Here is a 19,225-nt window from a genome sequence, read left to right on the forward strand (position 1 = left end):
CAATAATGTCTTTAAAATTGTATTTTTAGTATTAGTGTGGATACGATTAGAGTTGTTCGTCTGTCTACAATAATTTGTTGCCGATGTTGCCCATGTTATAATTTATAAGGTATAACAATAATACTTTTCAGAAATCTGTTGACTGTCGATTCAGTATCATAGCAACCTAAAAATTTACAACGGTCAAAGGGCGTTACCACTGAGTAATTTCCCATGTCAATTTATTCACGTTTTGTTTGTACAATAAATAATAATAATATAATAAAAAGTAGTTCAAACAGATTAATTAACATGGTCATTGGTCATTGCCAAATATTATAAGTCAATAAGTGATTACCTCAGATAATGTATTATCAGTTATAACTTATACATTATAATAATATAGTATATTATGTACTTCAGGTTTATTACATTTGCCAATTGCCAGAATATGCAAATCATCATTTTGTGTAAAACTACATATTTTTATTTTTATAACGTTTTTTTATTATTTGGTTTTAAAATCAATCAGAGGAGTGTTATGTTGCACTCAGTGCTCACTGTCGCTGGGTTCGACACTCAGTTAAGCCTCTGTCACACGAGTCGACTATTCGCTACGACACGTACCAGCGAGCAAATTCGCTCCGTCTGACAACGTATTCGCTTCTAAGTTCGATTAATCCAAGTCATAGCTACAAATAATCGCGGCGAATAGAATTGTGCATATTCAAATCTACTCACTAGGAACACGCGATTACACTGGTCACGTGAGTCGTGACCTAGTCGCTACTAAAAACCGTAAAGTCGCCCGATGTGACATCGACACTCGCTAGTCGCTACTGGCTATCTAGGTTATCACTATTGTTTATCAATATTAATTTTTCAGTTCATCAAATTTTGTCTGTGATAACCGCATATTGCATAATATTTCTGTAAGCAGAAGGATCCATCCTCTTCAGCCAATTATTTCAAAAGCAAGGCAGAGGCCTCTAATTTTTCTCTTTTACTCATCCAATCACGAACCCACTTCTTCTTTTGAGTATTTTGTACTTCAAAAATCAATCGTTCTGCTAATTCTGTACACGTAAGACGAATTATTCGTCTTAAAACGGTACGACGTGATACGAGACGAAATTTTTGCAACTAATAATATTATTTACTACTCGCTACCTTATACAACCTCGTGCATGATAACTTAGTCGCGGCGACTTGATGACTGATGTGGCGAATAAAATTGCTTCGTGTTACCGGTGGCGGGCGCTCCGTTTGCTGAGCGAGCAATCGTCCGGTGAAAAAGAGCCGTCTCGTCCCCCCTCTCTGGCGACCCGTCCCGCATAGCGAATTCGTCTTGTAACCATCTCATGATGACAGTATTAACTGTTAGTACTGTATTACTTTATGGCGTGTTAAGACTTAAGTTCGCATGATGACTAATATACTAATTAAACCATAATAAAATGTTATTATTTATCGGCCCTGGGGCTCTTAACATTTCATTGACGAGGGCTTATCGGAAAAATCCCATATCTTGCTGGATCTATTAGCTATCTGTCCAAGCAGTGTTATATAATGATTATATAATACAATTATTGTAATGCATATTATATTATTATATCATTAGCATGTTAATGTAATACTTATTCTACATCATAAGGAAAATGTCGGTACAGTCACTGCGAGATAATTTTTGGCAGTTGGCACAGGAGGCGACGGCGTTTATTAATAAGTGTATCCCAAACTAGTATTTTTCCTCGACCGTCAGTCGACTAGGACGAGAATGGTTCTTTATAATTGTTGTTATTATTACTATTATTATATATTTTATAAAAATTAATTATCAACTATTCTTCGACTAGGCATAATAGACATAAGTAAAATAAAAAATAACCCTGGCTTTGCGTTTTTGCGTCGCCGCAGCTGTGCCAAGTTATCTGGCAACGACTGTATATGACATTCCTCAAAGAATGTTACATAAATGTATATTTTAAACATATCTACTGACTACTACCCTACCTTTATACATTTAATTTTGTACTAAGAGTTCAAGGTACATACTCAAAACTATCGAATGGTTTTTAAGAAAAACGGGAAACTAAATTTTATACAAATAAAGACACAAATGCGAAGTTACTTTCTGAAGTGTCAAGTGTCTAACGAACCGATTAAAAAAAAATTGTTTGTTATAGAGTTAAACATCATATATATAGTGGCTAAAATGCCATTTTTTTATTTTAGTTTTCAACTTATAATTTTATTATAAGCGTTTTTATTTTTATTTATATAGTTTGTTTTACAATAAATCTAATTTATAACTTATTTTTTAAAAGCTAAATCAAAAATCAGAAATTTTAATAATATTTAATAGGTTGTATAAGTGAGTACGTTTTTAACGTTTTAACTTTTATAAATAATATGAGAGAATTAAAGACCTTGTCTGTATGGAAGAAAATTATAATAAGAAAACAAAAATGCATAATGATTAAAATTTTTACAAAAGTGACAGCAAAATGGTTATAAATGAAATGGCATGCTCAAATTTAAAACTCTAGTTCCGCATAAGATTAAAATGGCAATTTGCCATTTTCTTATAGTTGCCAAAGGTATTTTTTAGAATTTTTATAAACTTTTATGCGCATCATTATTGGGTAGATTATCAACCGGTTTGCAGTGGTCAATGTATAGTGAATGTATAGTTATCATTCGCCAATGATTTACTGGACAGTTGTTAAATGTCCAACAGCACATATATGATATTCTCTCACTTGATTTTCAACTATACTATAGAATACACATATAATTATTTTCCTTAACACATTTGTATTTATAATTTAAAACAATTCTTGTCATTTGTGTTTCTTAAAGATATTGTGAACTATCTTTTCTATACTTATTAGAACACAGTACTACGTACTGCATAATGTCAAATAATCTAAACCTCAACGGATCCGTCGCATTGGTAACAGGAGCTGCTCATGGACTAGGATTGGGAATGTCTGAAGCACTTGTTAAAAGGGGCGCCTACGTAAGTACATGTAACATCATCAATTAAGCCAAGTTTTATCAAATATTATAGAGTATAAAGATTAGGGCCCGAAAGTATATGCATTTACATGCTTTTACTGAATAGACCAAAAAATAGGTTTTTTTTTTTTAAAAGAAGTGTTAGTTTTATAATTTATTATTTAAATAATTATTGTGTATTTAATGTATTTTTTATTTACTAGCTATGGGTTGAAGAGTTGGGATTTTATATTATGTCCAGCGCTTAAGCACCCTCACATATTTTAGCGAAATTGCGCCCCTGGTTGTGGCCTTAGTTATTAAAATGAAATTACTTTTAAAATTGTATTACTTATAACTTGTGTACATTAAATTTGATCTTTTTAAACGGAAAGAGACAAACTGTATACAAATCAACACTAAAACTCGAAGTCATTTTCCAAGGTTTCTACCGAACCGATTTCAAAAACATTTTTCTTGTTTTCAAAATTGTATTACAAGTGTTTTTATTTTTATAATTATAAAGGTTTTTTTTTCTAATAAACCTAGCTAATTTTCTAATAGCTAAATAAAAAATTGGCTTGTTAGCCCTTTAGAGAAAATAGTAAACTCCAAATTAAAAAAAATTTAATCCATCCAAAAGTTATGTCAGAAAATTACTTTTAAGAAAGTAATTTTTGATCGATTTTTCACATAAGTTGGAGATAAATAACTAAAAGTTTTATAGCTAGAATAACTTAATATTTTTTTACATCTGTGTATGTTTGGTCGAAAACCACTCATTCTACTTCAAACGTTCTGTTCCTTAGATTACTCCGATTTAAAAAGTACCTATTTTGATAATTAATATTTAAGAATTCTTCGATTTAAGTTTTGAAAAACATTTGAATTCTTCATAACATTTTAAAGGCATCGATTGTGGCACCATTTAAAATGTTTTTTTTTTTAAATTATTTTTTTAAGTTTAAAAAAGTTAAAAGCAGCAGCTTTTTACATTGAAATAATTAATTAACTAAAAATAATTTTAAAGTTGTGCCACAATCATTGCCTTGAAAATGTTATAAAGAATTCAAATGTTTTTTAAAACTTAAATCGAAGAATTCTTAAATATTAATTATCAAAATAGGTACTTTTTTCTATGCTAATATGTATGTTAAATTTTTTTAGCTAAATGTTGTTTTAGCAAAAAATGTCCTATATAATGCTTCTTAAGAGGACGTCACCCACCCGTTATTTCTTTAAAAAACCCACCTTTGCGCCGATTAATTTTACGAAAGCTATAATCAAACCTAAGAAACCAAATTTTTACATAATATAGACAACAACATTGTCTGTGTACTACCATCGCCCTTTTTTTAATATTTCAACCAGTTAATGAATAATTAATTAATTAGGACTTTTTTGACTTTTTTAAAAATTATATAGCGTTGGTTGTATTATTAGGTATATTGAAAAAATACGGATGATGGAACACAGATAATTTTGTCATAAATAATATGTATGCATTTCTTTCCTTAACTATATATGAAGCCTGAAAAAAATTAATTCGCGCAAAGCAGTTTTGAAGGGGAAAAATTGTAATTTATCTTATAGAAATGACTGCAATCAACAAAGTATCCTCATTACTGTATTAATAAGTATGCACTATAGTTCAAACTCTAAAATACGATTTTTCGAAAAATTGCCTATACTTTATTCCTTAGAAATGGCCGGTGTGGCGTCCTCTTAATAAAAGCTAGTGTAGAGGCGCCTTAAAATTAGTCGGCATATTTAAAATGGCTACTTGATCGATCTTTGTTTAATATTGCCTATCCTTTGCCCCTAACTAAATAGATCTCTACGAAACATGCAGTGAAAAATATCTTATCGTTAATTTAATAAGTTATATTTTTTACGTAATGCATTAAGAGGATACGCTACAGTGAAAACTAAAAACTATAAATAACGTAGGTAAAAAAAATGGTAAACTGACGGAATGCTGGTACGGCCAAAACCAACATGTTGTTACTGAGTGCAAACATTTTGAAAACAGGTTTGCACACCTCATTTATACATTTAAGAGATTATCAAACAGTAAGTTATAATAAAAAATGAAGCTGTTGAGAAACCTCGATTTAATTATACAACACCAGTTTTCCGTGAACCAAAAATAAAACGTATCTTAAGGAGGGCATTACACTACCTTTTTTTGGCGCGTTAAACATGTTTCAGTAAAGATACTCTTGTAAAGAACTGAGCGGGTTTAGCATAAAAGTACATCTACACAAAATTAAAGATCAAGACTTTATCTAAGTTTTTGGCTACATTTTTAGCAAAGTTAAAAGCTTTCGAAAAGCTGTAAGTTCAACATATTATGATCTTAGTTTCTAAAAACTTTATTGAAAATCGCCCATGTCAAAACTTAGATAAAGTCTGGATCTTTAATTTTGTATGGATGTACTTTACGCTAAACCCACTCTGTTGCTCAGAAAAGTGTCCTGGCTGAGATGTATGTTTTACTTGATTTTCAATATTTTTTACGCCGGCTGCAGACGGTCATAGCTGTGTTCCAATTCACATGGACACGACGGCGGGTGCCGCCAGCCGCGAACAAAACCGGTTATAGGCGGCAGGTAATAACTAATAATTACGTATTCTAATGATTTTTAGCTGGTTCGAGTTAGGTGAGATATGATAGACAATACCTACAAAGAAAATGTATTTTACTATATAGTGGGTGTAAAAACTATACATGTATCTAACCATTGCTTTTCCGAATTTTCAATTACAATTTTTTTTTAAAAAGAATATTTGTCACAGTATGTATTTAATAAAATCTGTTTGCTACAAACAAAATACCAATTATTTTGAAAATATTATGGAAACCATACATCCGGTTTAAATTCAGTAATATACATTAATACATATCACAAATTTGTGTTATTTTATAGTTATTTATCAATGGTTCTATTTCACTAACCTACTGTACTAGATATCATCAGTTTTACAAGAAAATATTATCTATAATCTTATAAGCTGTTTTATAATGTTGTAATTCCAAAAACGTAGACATTTCTAAATTAGCTAATAAATACTTGTTTTTTTTCTAATAAATGAACAATTTTTATTATTAAAAGGGATAAAAAAATAGTAAAATATGATACATTCTATACTTGTTTATATCACAAAGAGGTATTTTAATCGCGAATATTAATCGACCATTTATGTAAGATTTTTTAATTTTTTAAATATTTAAATGTTGGTCTACAGTTTCCAAATTATAATTTATAGGGATTTGAAGGTCATTTGGAACATATTTTTACTTTATTAATGTTATGTATTTCAGATAAAAATTATTCTGGTCTTAAAATTATAGTATGAAGTTGATTGTTATGAGAAAGAATTATAGCATTTGTTTATTTATTTATAGTATTTTCTAATATACTTTAATTGCTACGAATATTTACAACTGCTTCAAATATTTTTTGGGTATGTTTTAATTCTTCAGTTTCATTTTGTATGCTACCTAAAGCATTTTTCAAGACTGAAAAATGATTATCAACAATTTTTTTTTAAAACTTAAATGGTAACATACACATTTTATTAAACTTTTAAATTAAGAATATTTTACTAAAAATGTTGACTGATTGATAACCAGTTTTAAACAACTATTTTTTATGTTGTATGAGTTTAAAAGCTATGACAGGAGGGGAAGTGCGCGGAGATACTTATTATCATTTAAATTTAACACAAATATTATTCTATTTGAGCTATACAACTCATAAAGAGTTGACGTTTTACATAATTAACTAGCTTCCCGTGTACCGGGCTTCACCCTGGTTAATAAATGACTTTTATATTTTTTTAAGGTCTCATTAATAGACATAGATGAAGAGGCCGGCAACACAGCTATTACCAATTTAGAAAAGAAGTATAACGCATCTGGCAGAGCATTATTTCTGAAATGTGATGTGACCAATAAAGATGAATTTGAAGGTGTAAACATATTAATACAAAATTATTCATGCAAAAAAAGGGTTTAAATAAAATAAAATGCCAATTGTTTTGTTACAGGTGCTTTTAAAAAAATTATTGAAAAATTTGGGAAGTTACACATTGTTGTAAATAATGCTGCTATTATGACAAAATATTTAGATGCCTGGGAAAAAGCAATTAATATTAATTTTGTAAGTCAATCATTATGCATAATCTATTATGTATTTTCATATGTATGTGTGTCGGGTGTCAAAATCATACATGTTAACTAGTATAACTACCATTGCCAATTTACAATGACAGTCAACCTTTGTACAATTATAATATGTAATACCTATTTTCAATCAACTTTTCTTTACTTCAATGACTAGGCCGAGTATAATAAGAAAAAAATATGTTATGTGTTTAAAAACGGGCGCTGAACCATTCACCGATTTACGCTGATTTGGCTTTTTTTAGTCGTCATAGATGGTTTATTTCTCCAAAAAAGCAACCATGCACAGATGTGTTGAGAATGAATGAGCCCCCCCACATTAATAATAAGGGTACCTTATTATTAACATTATTAAGGTGTAGGTCAACTTAAATATCAAGTGCTTAAAACCAAATCCTGAATAAGAGCCACGGGGTCATAGTGTTGGCTTCTGGTAACCCCTACCAAAGTACTTAGTCACACCGCTCGGGTCAAAACTTGCGAAGTCTCTGGGCTTCAGTCTTCTTCCTTAATCTGGCCCTGACTATTTAATACTCACTATGCCATTATTGTTGACCTTTTTAAAATAAATTTGTATTCAAATGTAGAAAAATATTGATTTACACTTATTTATTCTATATATATTTTAGAAAAGCGTAGTACATAGTACTTTGTTATCTTTCAAATATATAGAAAATACAAATAATAAAAACATAGCAGTGATAAACATAAGCTCTATAAGTGCGTTATCTAGTACAATTCTTCCAGTGTACCAAGCAACTAAAAGGGCTATTATTGAGTTTACTAGGAGCATTGGAGTAAGTAATATAATACTAAACAATTGTAATTAACTAGTTTGTGAATAATAATCAATATGTATTTAGTGTGAGTATAACACAAGAATGAACAATAATAATATAAGAGTTATGGCTATTTGTCCGGGCCCCACATTTAATATAGATGAAGACAACGAAGACATAGATATGATTGTTGAAAAGTTAAAAGTTTACATCACAAGAGGAGAAACGAATCCAAATCCAGACAGAAAAATAGTAATTCAAAGGTATTACATAGGTGCCCAATAGATTAATTACCGTATACTGTAGTCTGTAGTGACATATTCTCTCATACACTAAATTATAACTTACAAGTAAATTACATTTTTATTTTTTTTCAGTACTGATTACATACAAAATGCTCTACTTCACGTTTTGGCTAATGGAAAATCAGGAGAAGTTTGGATAGCTGAAAATAAAGATTTACCTAGACTTGCATGTTTACCAGCAGTACAATATTAGATGTGAAAACACATTTTAAATATAAATGTTATTTTTATTTCATTAATATATCATATTCAATAACTAGTAATATATTCAATATTCGTAAAATTAAACATATTAGCACTCGCAGGGAGAGCAGCAGGTATGCTTAATATTAAATTTTCATTAGATACAAAAAACATATGTACAACTAACAGTTATGTCTTTCATAAGAGGTATATCTGAAAATCATCCATATACAAAGTATCCTCATAACTAAAGGGCATAATTGTATGTCAAAATTTCCAATGTATAGTTTGTTCATGCTTATATTCACATAACAGTTAGTTTACAAAATGTATCCATCACTTATCTAAAAATGTTTTGTGAAATGTGATATATTGTTTTTCCAGATATCAAGATACCAAAAGCATAAATTTTGAAAATTGAAGGTCTCCCTCGCGAGTAACTGTATAATAGTAAATATATCTTATATTTTTTGTATAATAATAAGTTATTATTTTTAAGATAAAATCCTTAGATATAAATCACAGACGATAATCATACTAAATATATAACTGTAACAGTAAATATGTAAATAGGTTATCATGGTACAAATGTCATAATCCAGTGTACTGTGGTTGAGAGCTATTGTTTAAATCCACCACAGAATTTTGAGGCATAAAGCATCCTAAATTTAGCCATGAACGTTTCCCATTATAACTTTGATTGTATTGTTCACTAAATATTAAATGTTAATGAATACAAAATTGTTATCCATCTAAAAATATATTTCTATAAATCTTACCTGAAAAATGGTATAAGGCTAACCAATTTGTATTTATTAGGTGAACTCGCCAATGTTCGATTTATCGTAATTAAAAAATTGATTATTTGCCTTAAATATATTTGAAGTCTTTTCCGTCGTTCTTCTACAAAATTAGCACCCTGAAATTCAATGTTTGTAAATTATTTTTTAAACATTTTATTCAAAAATTTTAAGTAGGACAGGACAAAACTTGAAATAGGTGTATTTCCTGTATTATTTTTTTACCTATTTATACACAAGAACCTTAATTTTCATACAGCCTCTTAAGTCTTAAATTCAAAAAGGAAATTTTCTCTTTGTCTTACTTCATGAAACTTATGTACATACATTATTATAGTACTATTATGGTCATACAGCTCAATCAACAAGACATATCATAATATAATATACATTAATTATTATATATGTATATATTATATAATTATTAGAACTAGTATGTTGTATGACTATGAATTATTTTAAATTTCAATTATATTTTTAATAACAAAAAAAAACATTAAGCCAATAAAGGCAACACTAAAATTACATTATTTTTTAAAAACACTATTCGCTAGACATTTTTGGAAGATTGCCACTTTACAAATGTCACAATTTGCCACTGAAACAGTCGAGTTTCAACCAATACCTCCTTTGAGAAATTACTACTTTTGAAAAATGTATTCTTAAAAATAATCATTGAAAAAATATAGTTTGTTTAAAAAATACTCATTATTCAGTTTTTTAATATATTGTTATTGTAAATATCGTCCTCACATATTGTACTCTGCCAAACCAATTTTTTTGCAGATAAATTATAGGTGTGTAGCATCCTATTAAGAAAAAATACCTTGAAGGTTTAACTATTAAAATGGTGAAAAATATTTATTCTATTATAATTTTTAAAAACAAAATTTGTTTATTTTTTTATAGGCGCTTATGTTTACATTATTAAGTAACAAAAGCCTGCCTACTATATGGGTGTTCCTATCAATACACAAAATATTTATCAGCTTAAAGTAAATTATACCTTGTTTCCGATGGTTTTTTTAGGTGGTAAATCAATTGTTGAAACTACGCTATATTGTTTTTTTAACTGTTTATGAAACTCTGTGAATTGAGAATATCTTCGATATACATTCCATTCTTCATTAAGTATACGTATATGAATCTGCAAGATAAATATAAAGTTACAATAATTTTAAAATGTTACATAATTATTATAAGTAAATAACAATTAATCCAAATAAAAAGCCAGCATAGTGGCATCAGGAATATCAGGTACCAGGAATTATTATAGCTGAAAGTAATAAAACCTTTTTCAAAACTAATAATATACATTTGGTGAACACTATACAAGAATAATATAAATCATATTAGTGAGAAAAATATTTGTTTAATGGCGTTTAAGAATAACCAATTTTATTGGTTAGTTTAATATATAATACACGTCTTACTGTTATTTAAGAAAATTAATGTCTTAGGTTATATTAAAAAATAAATCTGTTAAAGTAATTCAACAACAACTTGTCTATGTTTAACAAGTAACAAACTGTGGTTATGATCAAGTATTAATTTTTTGAGTTAGATTTTCCTGACAAAAAACAATGCCTGACCATGTCTTTTTTATTATTCCAATAACATTCAAACATATTATTCAAATAATTTTCAAGTGCAGTTTTCGTGTTATTTGTTTTTTTAAACATAATTTTGTATAAAAATAAATTATATCTTACAATTATATATTACAATTATATCTTACAATCATATATTACATTAATCGGCCTAGTAATAAAGGGCGTAAATCCAAAAAATCAATTTTCGTTATATTACACCATTAAAAAAAAAAATTGTATGTCGGCTGGTAATATCATGATTATACTTCAGTGCATTTTCTTCTGTGAAATGTGTAAGTAATTTTCAAAACTCCAAATAATAATATTGATATGTTTTTTTCCTTCTAGTGTGAAATTTGGTATTTTGGAGTTATGATCTTTGCTAACTAGGCTGATGATACTAAATATACAATGTAAATAAAAACAATAGCGATAGTGAAATAAATAATTTTAAAATATTTTTAAGATTACTCTTTTTTACTAAATTATTCTATTACTATTAAGTTGAAATCTCATGTAAAGTATAAATCTCAAACTAATACAGAAGTTAATTATCAGTTAAAAACTAATGTGTTTTTACAAACAAACTCTAATACTGTACTACATATAAAGTTAATATGAAAACTAAGCAAAAGGTCAGAAGAAAATAGAATCTCAAGGTCCTATCAAAATTACAAGAGGGTTCAAACAAACCCTGAAAATTGTAGTTTATAGGTAAAGATGGATAATCTATCACCTAAACAATAAAATAATTGGTTTAATAAAACAACTTTAACTATTAGGACTATAAACACCATTTTTCGCTCCTTATTTAAATAAGTATAGTTATATCAAGAAATAAATAATTATAAAACAAAAGTATAAGAAATATATATTTTTAGACTAAGAAGATTAAGGTGATCCTCTATTTAAATTATGTGAACATTTTCTTTCAGTAATATAAATTAGACATGATATTGTATAAATTAATTTATGAAATGCAAAATAGTTGTATGCTATTAAATACATACTTGGTACACATGATGAGGATCATTTATTCGACCAACCAGAAATGCAGATGGAACCCATAAATGAATATTTGTATGAGGAATTTCATCTGACGGTAATGGACCTCTTAGAGCTACTAATTCTGTTCTCAATTTGGTAATGCAATTATCTTTTGCTATCATTTGATCATTTAAATGTGAATTGAGCTCTATTAATTCACTATGCATCTCAGCAACCTATAAAACATAGAACATGTAAAATACACAAATTTCACTTTAAAAACATAAATTAAACAGTAGGATTAAATATTTAATTGCAATCATAAAACTAAAGTCAAATCAAAACTACAAAAGAAACATTTTTAAATATAAATTGTGTTTAGAAGAGTTCATTTATCCGTTTCTAATATTTTTAATATATTAATAATAATAATAATTCTAAAGCAAACTAACAATGACCTAACTAAAAGTCATTTTTCGAAAATGTTTTACAATTTAAGACAAACATGACAAAACCATATAATTTTAGGTATTAATTTTTTATATTAAAATCCTCTTAATTTTATTTATAATTGAGGTCGTTTATTCCACAAAATATTCTACTGTACAATTGTTTATATGTCCCTATGAAGTAAACCCAATTGTTAATGTATAAAACAAAAATATAAAAATTTAATTTTAGAGATAAGAGTATTGCGTATAGAGAAGCAAAAAAAAAAAAAAATCAAAAGTACCCTTCCCCACAACAATTATAACACTTTTCAGTAGTATTGAATAAATGTATTTCAGTAGCAATATCGGTCCAAAATATCAGCACTCAGAACTACAACCTAACCTACCTATTGTATACACAAGCTTAAGAGTTAAATAAATTTTAAGCTGACATTTATTCATAGATACACGTCATAATTAAAGAATTCTATATTATGATATAACAAATAATATTATTACCTGGATCAATTTTTGTTGATATAATTTAACTTCTTCGCTTTCGTTTTCATCTTGTTTCATTAATTGTACCGCACTGACATACTTTCGCAACTGATGTTTTAACAAGTCGTTTTCTCTATACAATAAATGTTTATCAAATTTCAGTTTTTTATCCTACTACTTTTGAGCTAAATCAAAATCCTCACCGAACTAATTCTGTAATTTTTGTTTCTAAATCAGCAATTTTTTCTTTTAATTGTTTCTCTAACATTAAAATTTGAGTTTTTTCCTCTTCAGCTCTATATAAACTATTGGTATCATCATTGGATCCCAAAGATTTACTTTCATCATCTAAACAAAATATCATAATACCATTACACAATTTTTATCATTTTAGTTTTCTAACAAGTTCTTACATAAATGGTAGAATAATATTTAATAAGGATAATAAAATAAAATCATAAATTTACAATTGAAAGTTATTGTGTTAGATGAAGAAACTTGCAGAAATAATAAACAACAAAATAATTGGTAAAATTATGTATAAATTACCTGTGTCACAAGGCAGGCTTAACGATGTTACAGGAACAAAAACTTCATAAATTTCATTTGACTCATTGATAGGGCTCAATTTTCTAAACCTTAATTAATAGAAATCGTAATTTTAATTGCTGTTGTTAAAATTAAAATGGTTTAAAAGTATTTTACTTCAATGCAATGAATTACTTAATTTTTGTTATGTATTATTATTAGTTTATGCTGTGATTCAACAACAAAAAATTTAATCAAGGACATTTTTTGCTGAAGTTTACAAGAACTAATCAAGGTAGGAGTGGCCATAGTAATGGATAAGCAGGCCAAAAAATCTCTTACTCTCACAAAAATATATAGCACAAGAGTAATTATGGCCAGGTTTGCAAACAAAATCGATGGCTTAGTGCTAATTCAGGTATACATGCCTACTACAAAACATAGCGATGCAGAGACGGAGGAAGCTTATAAGTTAATGGAACAAGCACTTAAGGCAACGAAGGTAGAAGGCAAAAAAGATAAGTTCCAAAAACATATAGAAGAGAGTTAGAAAATGAAGTAGAAGAGCTATCAATAGAACAACAGTGGAAATATACTAAGGCAACACTGAAAGAAGCAGCAGATTGTGTACTAAGATTAAAAAACAGGAAAAACAAAAACCTGGGGTCACAAATGTTCTTTAAAATGGAGGAAAGAAGGAAATGGAAGAATATTAAAAAAGAGATTGGGAAGAATATGTACAAAAAGCAAAAAAATTAACTGGGTAGAGAATGTAGAAAAGCACACGTCAATTGGTAGGAAAATCGGTGTTTGGAAATAGAAGTGCTACAAAAATGTAGAAAACATGACAAAATCCATGCACATGTCAGAAAATTAACAAAGAAACGTAAAAAACATAGAGGACAAATAAGGAAACTATATAACAGAAAATGGAGAAATATCAACACGATGGAGGGAATATATTTCAGAACTCTATGAAGGAACATACAACCCACAACAAATGAATACAGATAGAGATCAAAGATTCCAAGTAACTAGGGAAGAATTTGATCTTGCACTAAAAATGGTTTCAACCAAAAAAGCCCAAAAGCATGGATGGACTACCGATTGAGTTGCTAAAAGAAGCGGGCGAAAAAATTCTGCTTAAAATGTCTGAATTAGTAAAGAAAATATTTAATTCAGGAGAATGGTCCAGAGCACCTACAACAACAGTAGTGATTCCAATACCAAAAAAGGCAAATGCAGTAGAATGTGCTTAATAAATATAATCAAAAAACGAATAGAAGACAGTATTACAGACACCCAGTTTGGTTTCCACCAAATTATGGGTACCTGAGATAGGAACACTAAGGTTTATAGCAGAGAGAATGTTAGAACAAAACAGAGCCTTATATAAATGTTTCATAGATTATAAAAAAGCTTTTGACAGAGTTAGTTGGGAAAGAATATTCCAGATGTTAAAACTAAGACAATTCCCTGATGGAATAGTAAATTTGATTAAAAGTTTATATTTAAACCAAATGGCAGTAATCTCGATAAATTGGAAAATATCTGAGGAAGTGCATATTCTGAAAATATGATGGATGAGCATAGGTGGATCTAAGATTAAAACAATTAAATTTGTAAATGATCAAGCTATATATCTTCCGCATTAACGAGAATATTTTTGTAGAAAGTTTTTTAATATATAATAATAATTTCTACAAGTCACTATGACTTTAATTTTACTGTAGTGTAAAAATAAAATAAGTTAATTATTATTTTTTAATAATCGGGTTACGTTTCTTGAAAATACTTTGAAATTTGCCTCCACAAGCTTGAGTATGTATAATTTTTCTACTGCAATGACCCAACAAATATTGTAGATTTAAATAATTAAAATATTTGTTGTATCTACCTTTTTTCCAATTCTTTTTCTGTCGATGCCAAATCTTTAAACTCTCCAATAAAATATCCTGTCTGAAAATGAAAAAAATAGGAATATGATATAATGTGATCATAATGTTAAATTTTAATTGTTTGTATTAAATGTGAGATTATGTTTAATGTTGCTATTTTTCTAATAAGTGGTGTTTCTTATTACTATAAGGATGGCTCTTATTTTAGCTTTTTTGAACTAGTCAGAAATACACCCTTAATTTATTTACCTAGAAAGTCACGGAAAGTCTTTTTATAATTTTTAATGTAGTATTTTAGCTTTGATATTAGTTTTACAAGGATGTGTTTTTGTGTTTGGTTCTACGATACCTTCTTATTTGATTTTTTCTTGTAGCAAGTCTAGCCAGTTTAGATCAGAAATTGTATTCAAAAAGTACTTTTATAAGGCCAAAAGTTGAAAAGTTTAATCTCTCTACTTGCAAATTGAGAAACACGCCATAAAAGTATACACATTTTTTAACTTAAAATTATGGAATACAATAACTTTAAAAAAAAAAGTATAGTTAGTTCTAAATTTGTTGAGGACAATTTTGAGATATAGCATTACTAAAAATAAGTTTTTAACTAAAATCCTAAAAAGTGGGTACATTTTTCTTTAATTTCTTTTTAGACATAGCTTTTACATTGAAAGTCTGAAAATTGTACTGATGTTAGACCTAATGGAATCATTTATATACAATTATGAAAAATCTTCCAAACAAACATATTTTTATAAAAAAAAATCCAAAAAAAAAACAATAATTATTCAAGTTTTTTTAAAAATGTAAAAAACATACCATGTTATTAAAAGAACTTGTTGGTGTTGTTTCATCTCCGGCTGCAAATATAACATCTTCATCAGACTTTACTTCATCAGCTGGTTGAATATCATCTCCATTTTGGTCAAAATTAATAACATTTGCCTTAATTTTTTTACTGTGTCCACTATTATTGTTCTTTAGTAACAAATCACCATCTTAATAAATACAAAAATTACAATTATAGCTAAATACATGTAATATTTATCTTTTACTATTTAGTATTGTGATTGGTGGCTTGGCCTCAAATATTGTCTTTTGACTTTTAGATATCTTCCCCTCCCCCTACTTAAATCCTGGTTTGACATTTTAAACTATTTTTTTGACCAAAACATTGCAACTCAATCTATGATGGTTTAATAATATATATATTGGTCATATACCTATTACAGAACTGATAGAGAACAACATTTTGGAGAGAATGCATAATATCTTTTTTTTAATAAATCTCATATTTATTTGGGCTATATACTTAAAATATTGTTTTAGCAATATATTTTTAAGACAGCCATAAATATTTTTTATAAATTAGTTATTGTCATCCAAATATCATGATATAATAGGTGTTTTTCCTATAATTCCATATGGAGGAAGTAAAATACATTTCGTATAGTCAAGATTTTACATTGGAAATTCGCAAGTACAACGTCCTTTACTTAATATCACATTAATAAAAGTAATACATTTTTAAATTCAATATTTTATAATTATATATTTTACCTCCATCAATAATAGGCTCATTAAATGAAGACTCTGTCATATCTTTGTTAAATTCTGTCTTATCTATATTTAATGCAAACACAATTGACGATAACCCTAAAATATATTTAAAAAATAATACACTATAATTACGCATTATACTCTATATTTTATAACCATCAAAACATACCTGCAGCTGTATTAGGTAGTATGGAATTTTTTTCACAATTTCTCATAAAGGCCCATTCTTTATAATACTTATTAATGAGCAGATGATTATTTATACATAAATGCATATATTTTTCCAAGCATCTTTCATTAATTGATGCTCTCAACCAAGCTTTTCCGCGACCAAAATCATTTCTAATATTTGCTAACAAATTAAAACGTTGAAGCTCGGGTTCTTTTAAAACTTCTTTTATAAAATACCAGAATGGGATTGATGAATGATTTTGACTTTTGTCAGTATCTGACAAACCAATGACTATTTTAGATACTTGTCGTTTTAACAAAGAACTTCTGTAATCGTAAATTACAAGGTAAAACTATATGTTACATACAATTTTAAAATGCTAATTTACTTTTCTTCAGTATTGATTGGTTTTAATCCATGACTTAAAACTGCTTCAAAACATTGACACAAATTAGCGACTTCCTGGTCAGATTCAGTTGCTATTTCAGAGCAACTCCCAAAACGTCTTTGGCATTGCTTCACTGAATTTAATAGATTTCTTAGCAATCTTTCACAGTTACCAGTTTCACTTGTGCTAATATGGGCCATGAAGCATTACTAAATAATGAACATGGTTATTATAAACTTTGCTTATAATATGTAACATTAAATTTTGTAAATGAAAAATCCTTTTTAAACCTTGAAATGTTTTAATGGGAATCGTAATTAGAAACAAATCGAAATGAAGTTAAATCATTGTTTTATATCAATTTTGTATTATAAAAATGTGTAAGATATTTCCTATATCTAGACTTAATAGATAATGTTATTTGTTTTAAAAATTGAGTATTAAGAAACTGAACAACAAAATAAAAAAAACTTGTAAAGTTACTGTAGGTACTCCGAAGTCCGATTTCTGTAACAGGCATTAAACAATTGATTTTACTGAATTCACTCAGTCAAGGCCTAGCTTATCTGCTTGTAATATATGAAATGTGAATATAATAGATAATAAAGGATTATTATCAAAGTTTGTGATATCACTATGAGATAAAAATAAGTGATATACTACTTGTACCATTTGCCATTACACATTCTACTTCACGACATAGATTAAATACATATATATGTAATATATTTAATCTATAATACAATTCAGTGGGTTATGCCAGTCACAGAATAGATAAAAGTGTGCTACTGCACTCTAGTGGTAAACAGCAAACTTGCTAAATAGTATTATACAGAAGAGTGCTATTGCATTGGCGGCGTTTTCGGTTCAACCATAGATTAAATACATTAATTGCATGCGGCTGTCAGCCGTAGACCGACGATCGCGGTTGCCGTAGTAGTAAAAAAAACATTTATTATTATTTAATATTTAATATAATATATTTTGTCAATAAGGGTATGCTGCGCTATCTCTCCAAAAATAAAGAAACGAAATAGCGGTTGCCATTTGGGATATTGCAGTGGCCTATCTATATGTATTTAATCTATGGTCGGACGAATAAACCATAGAGTAATGTACCTATTTACTCTATGGGTGAAACACAAATCATTGACCTCTCATATTAAAAAATCTAATTATCCTATCAGAACTTTTAAATAAAGGCATTCGACAACATATTATTTTGTTGTAGGTATTCCTAAAATATGATATACCATAAAAGTATTTTGCAAAGGTTAGTAACAACTAATATAAAAATACCTTCAAAAAAAAAATTTTAAAATAGGTACCTAGTATTTAAGTTGTTATTATCTTCTTGGGGTTTCCCCACGCAAACGGGGTTTTCCGATTCCTCGTAATTATATTTATTTTCATGAAATCATGGATAATTTATACTCTTAGTCCACAAAATAGACCTATACAGTATACTACATAATATTATTACGATGGTAGTTTGAAATTTGTCGCTGCGATATGAACCTAAAAATTACTACTGTTTCCGCTGTTGGGGAAACTACTGTTTACTAGGTACTATGATTTAGGATTTTAATTGATAATAACAGTTGTAGGCGACTCTAAATAAATTTATTTCATTTTATTTATTTATTATAATTCTAAGGATCCTTAATGACGGACACATTTTAGTCAATTAACGTATATTGAACTGAAGTTTAACAAATTTTGAATATTATTTGTTTTAATTTGTATTTGTGAATAACGTTTTAATACATTTAATATTTTAATGTATTGGTGTTTCGCGTTTCCTCCGAACCACAGCCTCGGCGTCCCTTTATGTAGGTACCAATTACTTCAATATTACACAGTTTGCGTAGTACGCATGAGCTTGAGATGGTCACCCTTTTATAGCAGTGCGTCGAATCGTAAGTTTCAGTAGTAT

General features: G+C 28.2%; 2 protein-coding genes across 5 annotated transcripts; one reads left to right on the plus strand and one right to left on the minus strand.

Annotated features, from left to right (window-relative positions):
• Nucleotides 1–2,709: 2,709 nt before the first annotated feature.
• On the plus strand, nt 2,710–9,176 carry LOC126838256 (15-hydroxyprostaglandin dehydrogenase [NAD(+)]-like). 3 transcript variants are annotated; one of them, XR_007685682.1, is made up of 7 exons: nt 2,710–3,001; nt 6,828–6,954; nt 7,033–7,145; nt 7,798–7,965; nt 8,032–8,210; nt 8,325–8,569; nt 8,643–9,176. XR_007685682.1 is itself a non-coding variant. In XM_050572547.1 (6 exons), the coding sequence occupies exons 1-6, from the start codon at nt 2,897–2,899 to the stop codon at nt 8,443–8,445; spliced, it is 813 nt and encodes a 270-aa protein (XP_050428504.1). In that variant the 5' UTR covers nt 2,710–2,896; the 3' UTR covers nt 8,446–9,176. The 3 variants fall into 3 exon arrangements, 1 of the variants encoding a protein (XP_050428504.1); XR_007685681.1 differs by having other exon boundaries at nt 8,820–9,176; XM_050572547.1 differs by having other exon boundaries at nt 8,325–9,176.
• Nucleotides 8,501–17,893, minus strand: LOC126838255 (sorting nexin-29). Of its 2 annotated transcripts, none has more exons than XM_050572546.1 (13): nt 17,773–17,893; nt 17,290–17,498; nt 16,899–17,227; nt 16,730–16,825; nt 15,989–16,167; nt 15,172–15,233; nt 13,296–13,384; nt 12,950–13,094; nt 12,765–12,879; nt 11,838–12,050; nt 10,242–10,382; nt 9,215–9,354; nt 8,501–9,147 (listed from the first exon to the last, which is right to left on the minus strand). In XM_050572546.1, the coding sequence occupies exons 2-13, from the start codon at nt 17,487–17,489 to the stop codon at nt 9,027–9,029; spliced, it is 1,830 nt and encodes a 609-aa protein (XP_050428503.1). In that variant the 5' UTR covers nt 17,490–17,498; nt 17,773–17,893; the 3' UTR covers nt 8,501–9,026. The 2 variants fall into 2 exon arrangements, with proteins under 2 accessions (XP_050428503.1, XP_050428502.1); XM_050572545.1 differs by having other exon boundaries at nt 17,580–17,873.
• Nucleotides 17,894–19,225: the final 1,332 nt, after the last annotated feature.

Source organism: Adelges cooleyi, unplaced genomic scaffold (assembly GCF_023614345.1).
Source record: "Adelges cooleyi isolate 19-005CV unplaced genomic scaffold, UGA_ACOO_1.1 ACOO_flye_CR_arks_rails_tigmint_CR_PRNA_30, whole genome shotgun sequence".
NCBI lineage: Eukaryota > Metazoa > Arthropoda > Insecta > Hemiptera > Adelgidae > Adelges > Adelges cooleyi.

What these genes read in the sequence shown, in the direction of transcription:
- LOC126838256 (XM_050572547.1), top strand. Translation starts at nt 2,897, where the DNA reads ATGTCAAATAATCTAAACCTCAACGGATCCGTCGCATTGGTAACAGGA. An exon ending in CAATAAAGATGAATTTGAAG is followed by an intron (nt 6,955 to 7,032) that starts GTGTAAACATAT and finishes GTTTTGTTACAG; the next exon opens with GTGCTTTTAAAAAAATTATT. An exon ending in AAGCAATTAATATTAATTTT is followed by an intron (nt 7,146 to 7,797) that starts GTAAGTCAATCA and finishes TATATATTTTAG; the next exon opens with AAAAGCGTAGTACATAGTAC.
- LOC126838255 (XM_050572546.1), bottom strand. Translation starts at nt 17,489, where the DNA reads ATGGCCCATATTAGCACAAGTGAAACTGGTAACTGTGAAAGATTGCTA. An exon ending in TGAGCCTATTATTGATGGAG is followed by an intron (nt 16,168 to 16,729) that starts GTAAAATATATA and finishes GTATTTATTAAG; the next exon opens with ATGGTGATTTGTTACTAAAG. An exon ending in ATCCTCATCATGTGTACCAA is followed by an intron (nt 10,383 to 11,837) that starts GTATGTATTTAA and finishes TTTATCTTGCAG; the next exon opens with ATTCATATACGTATACTTAA.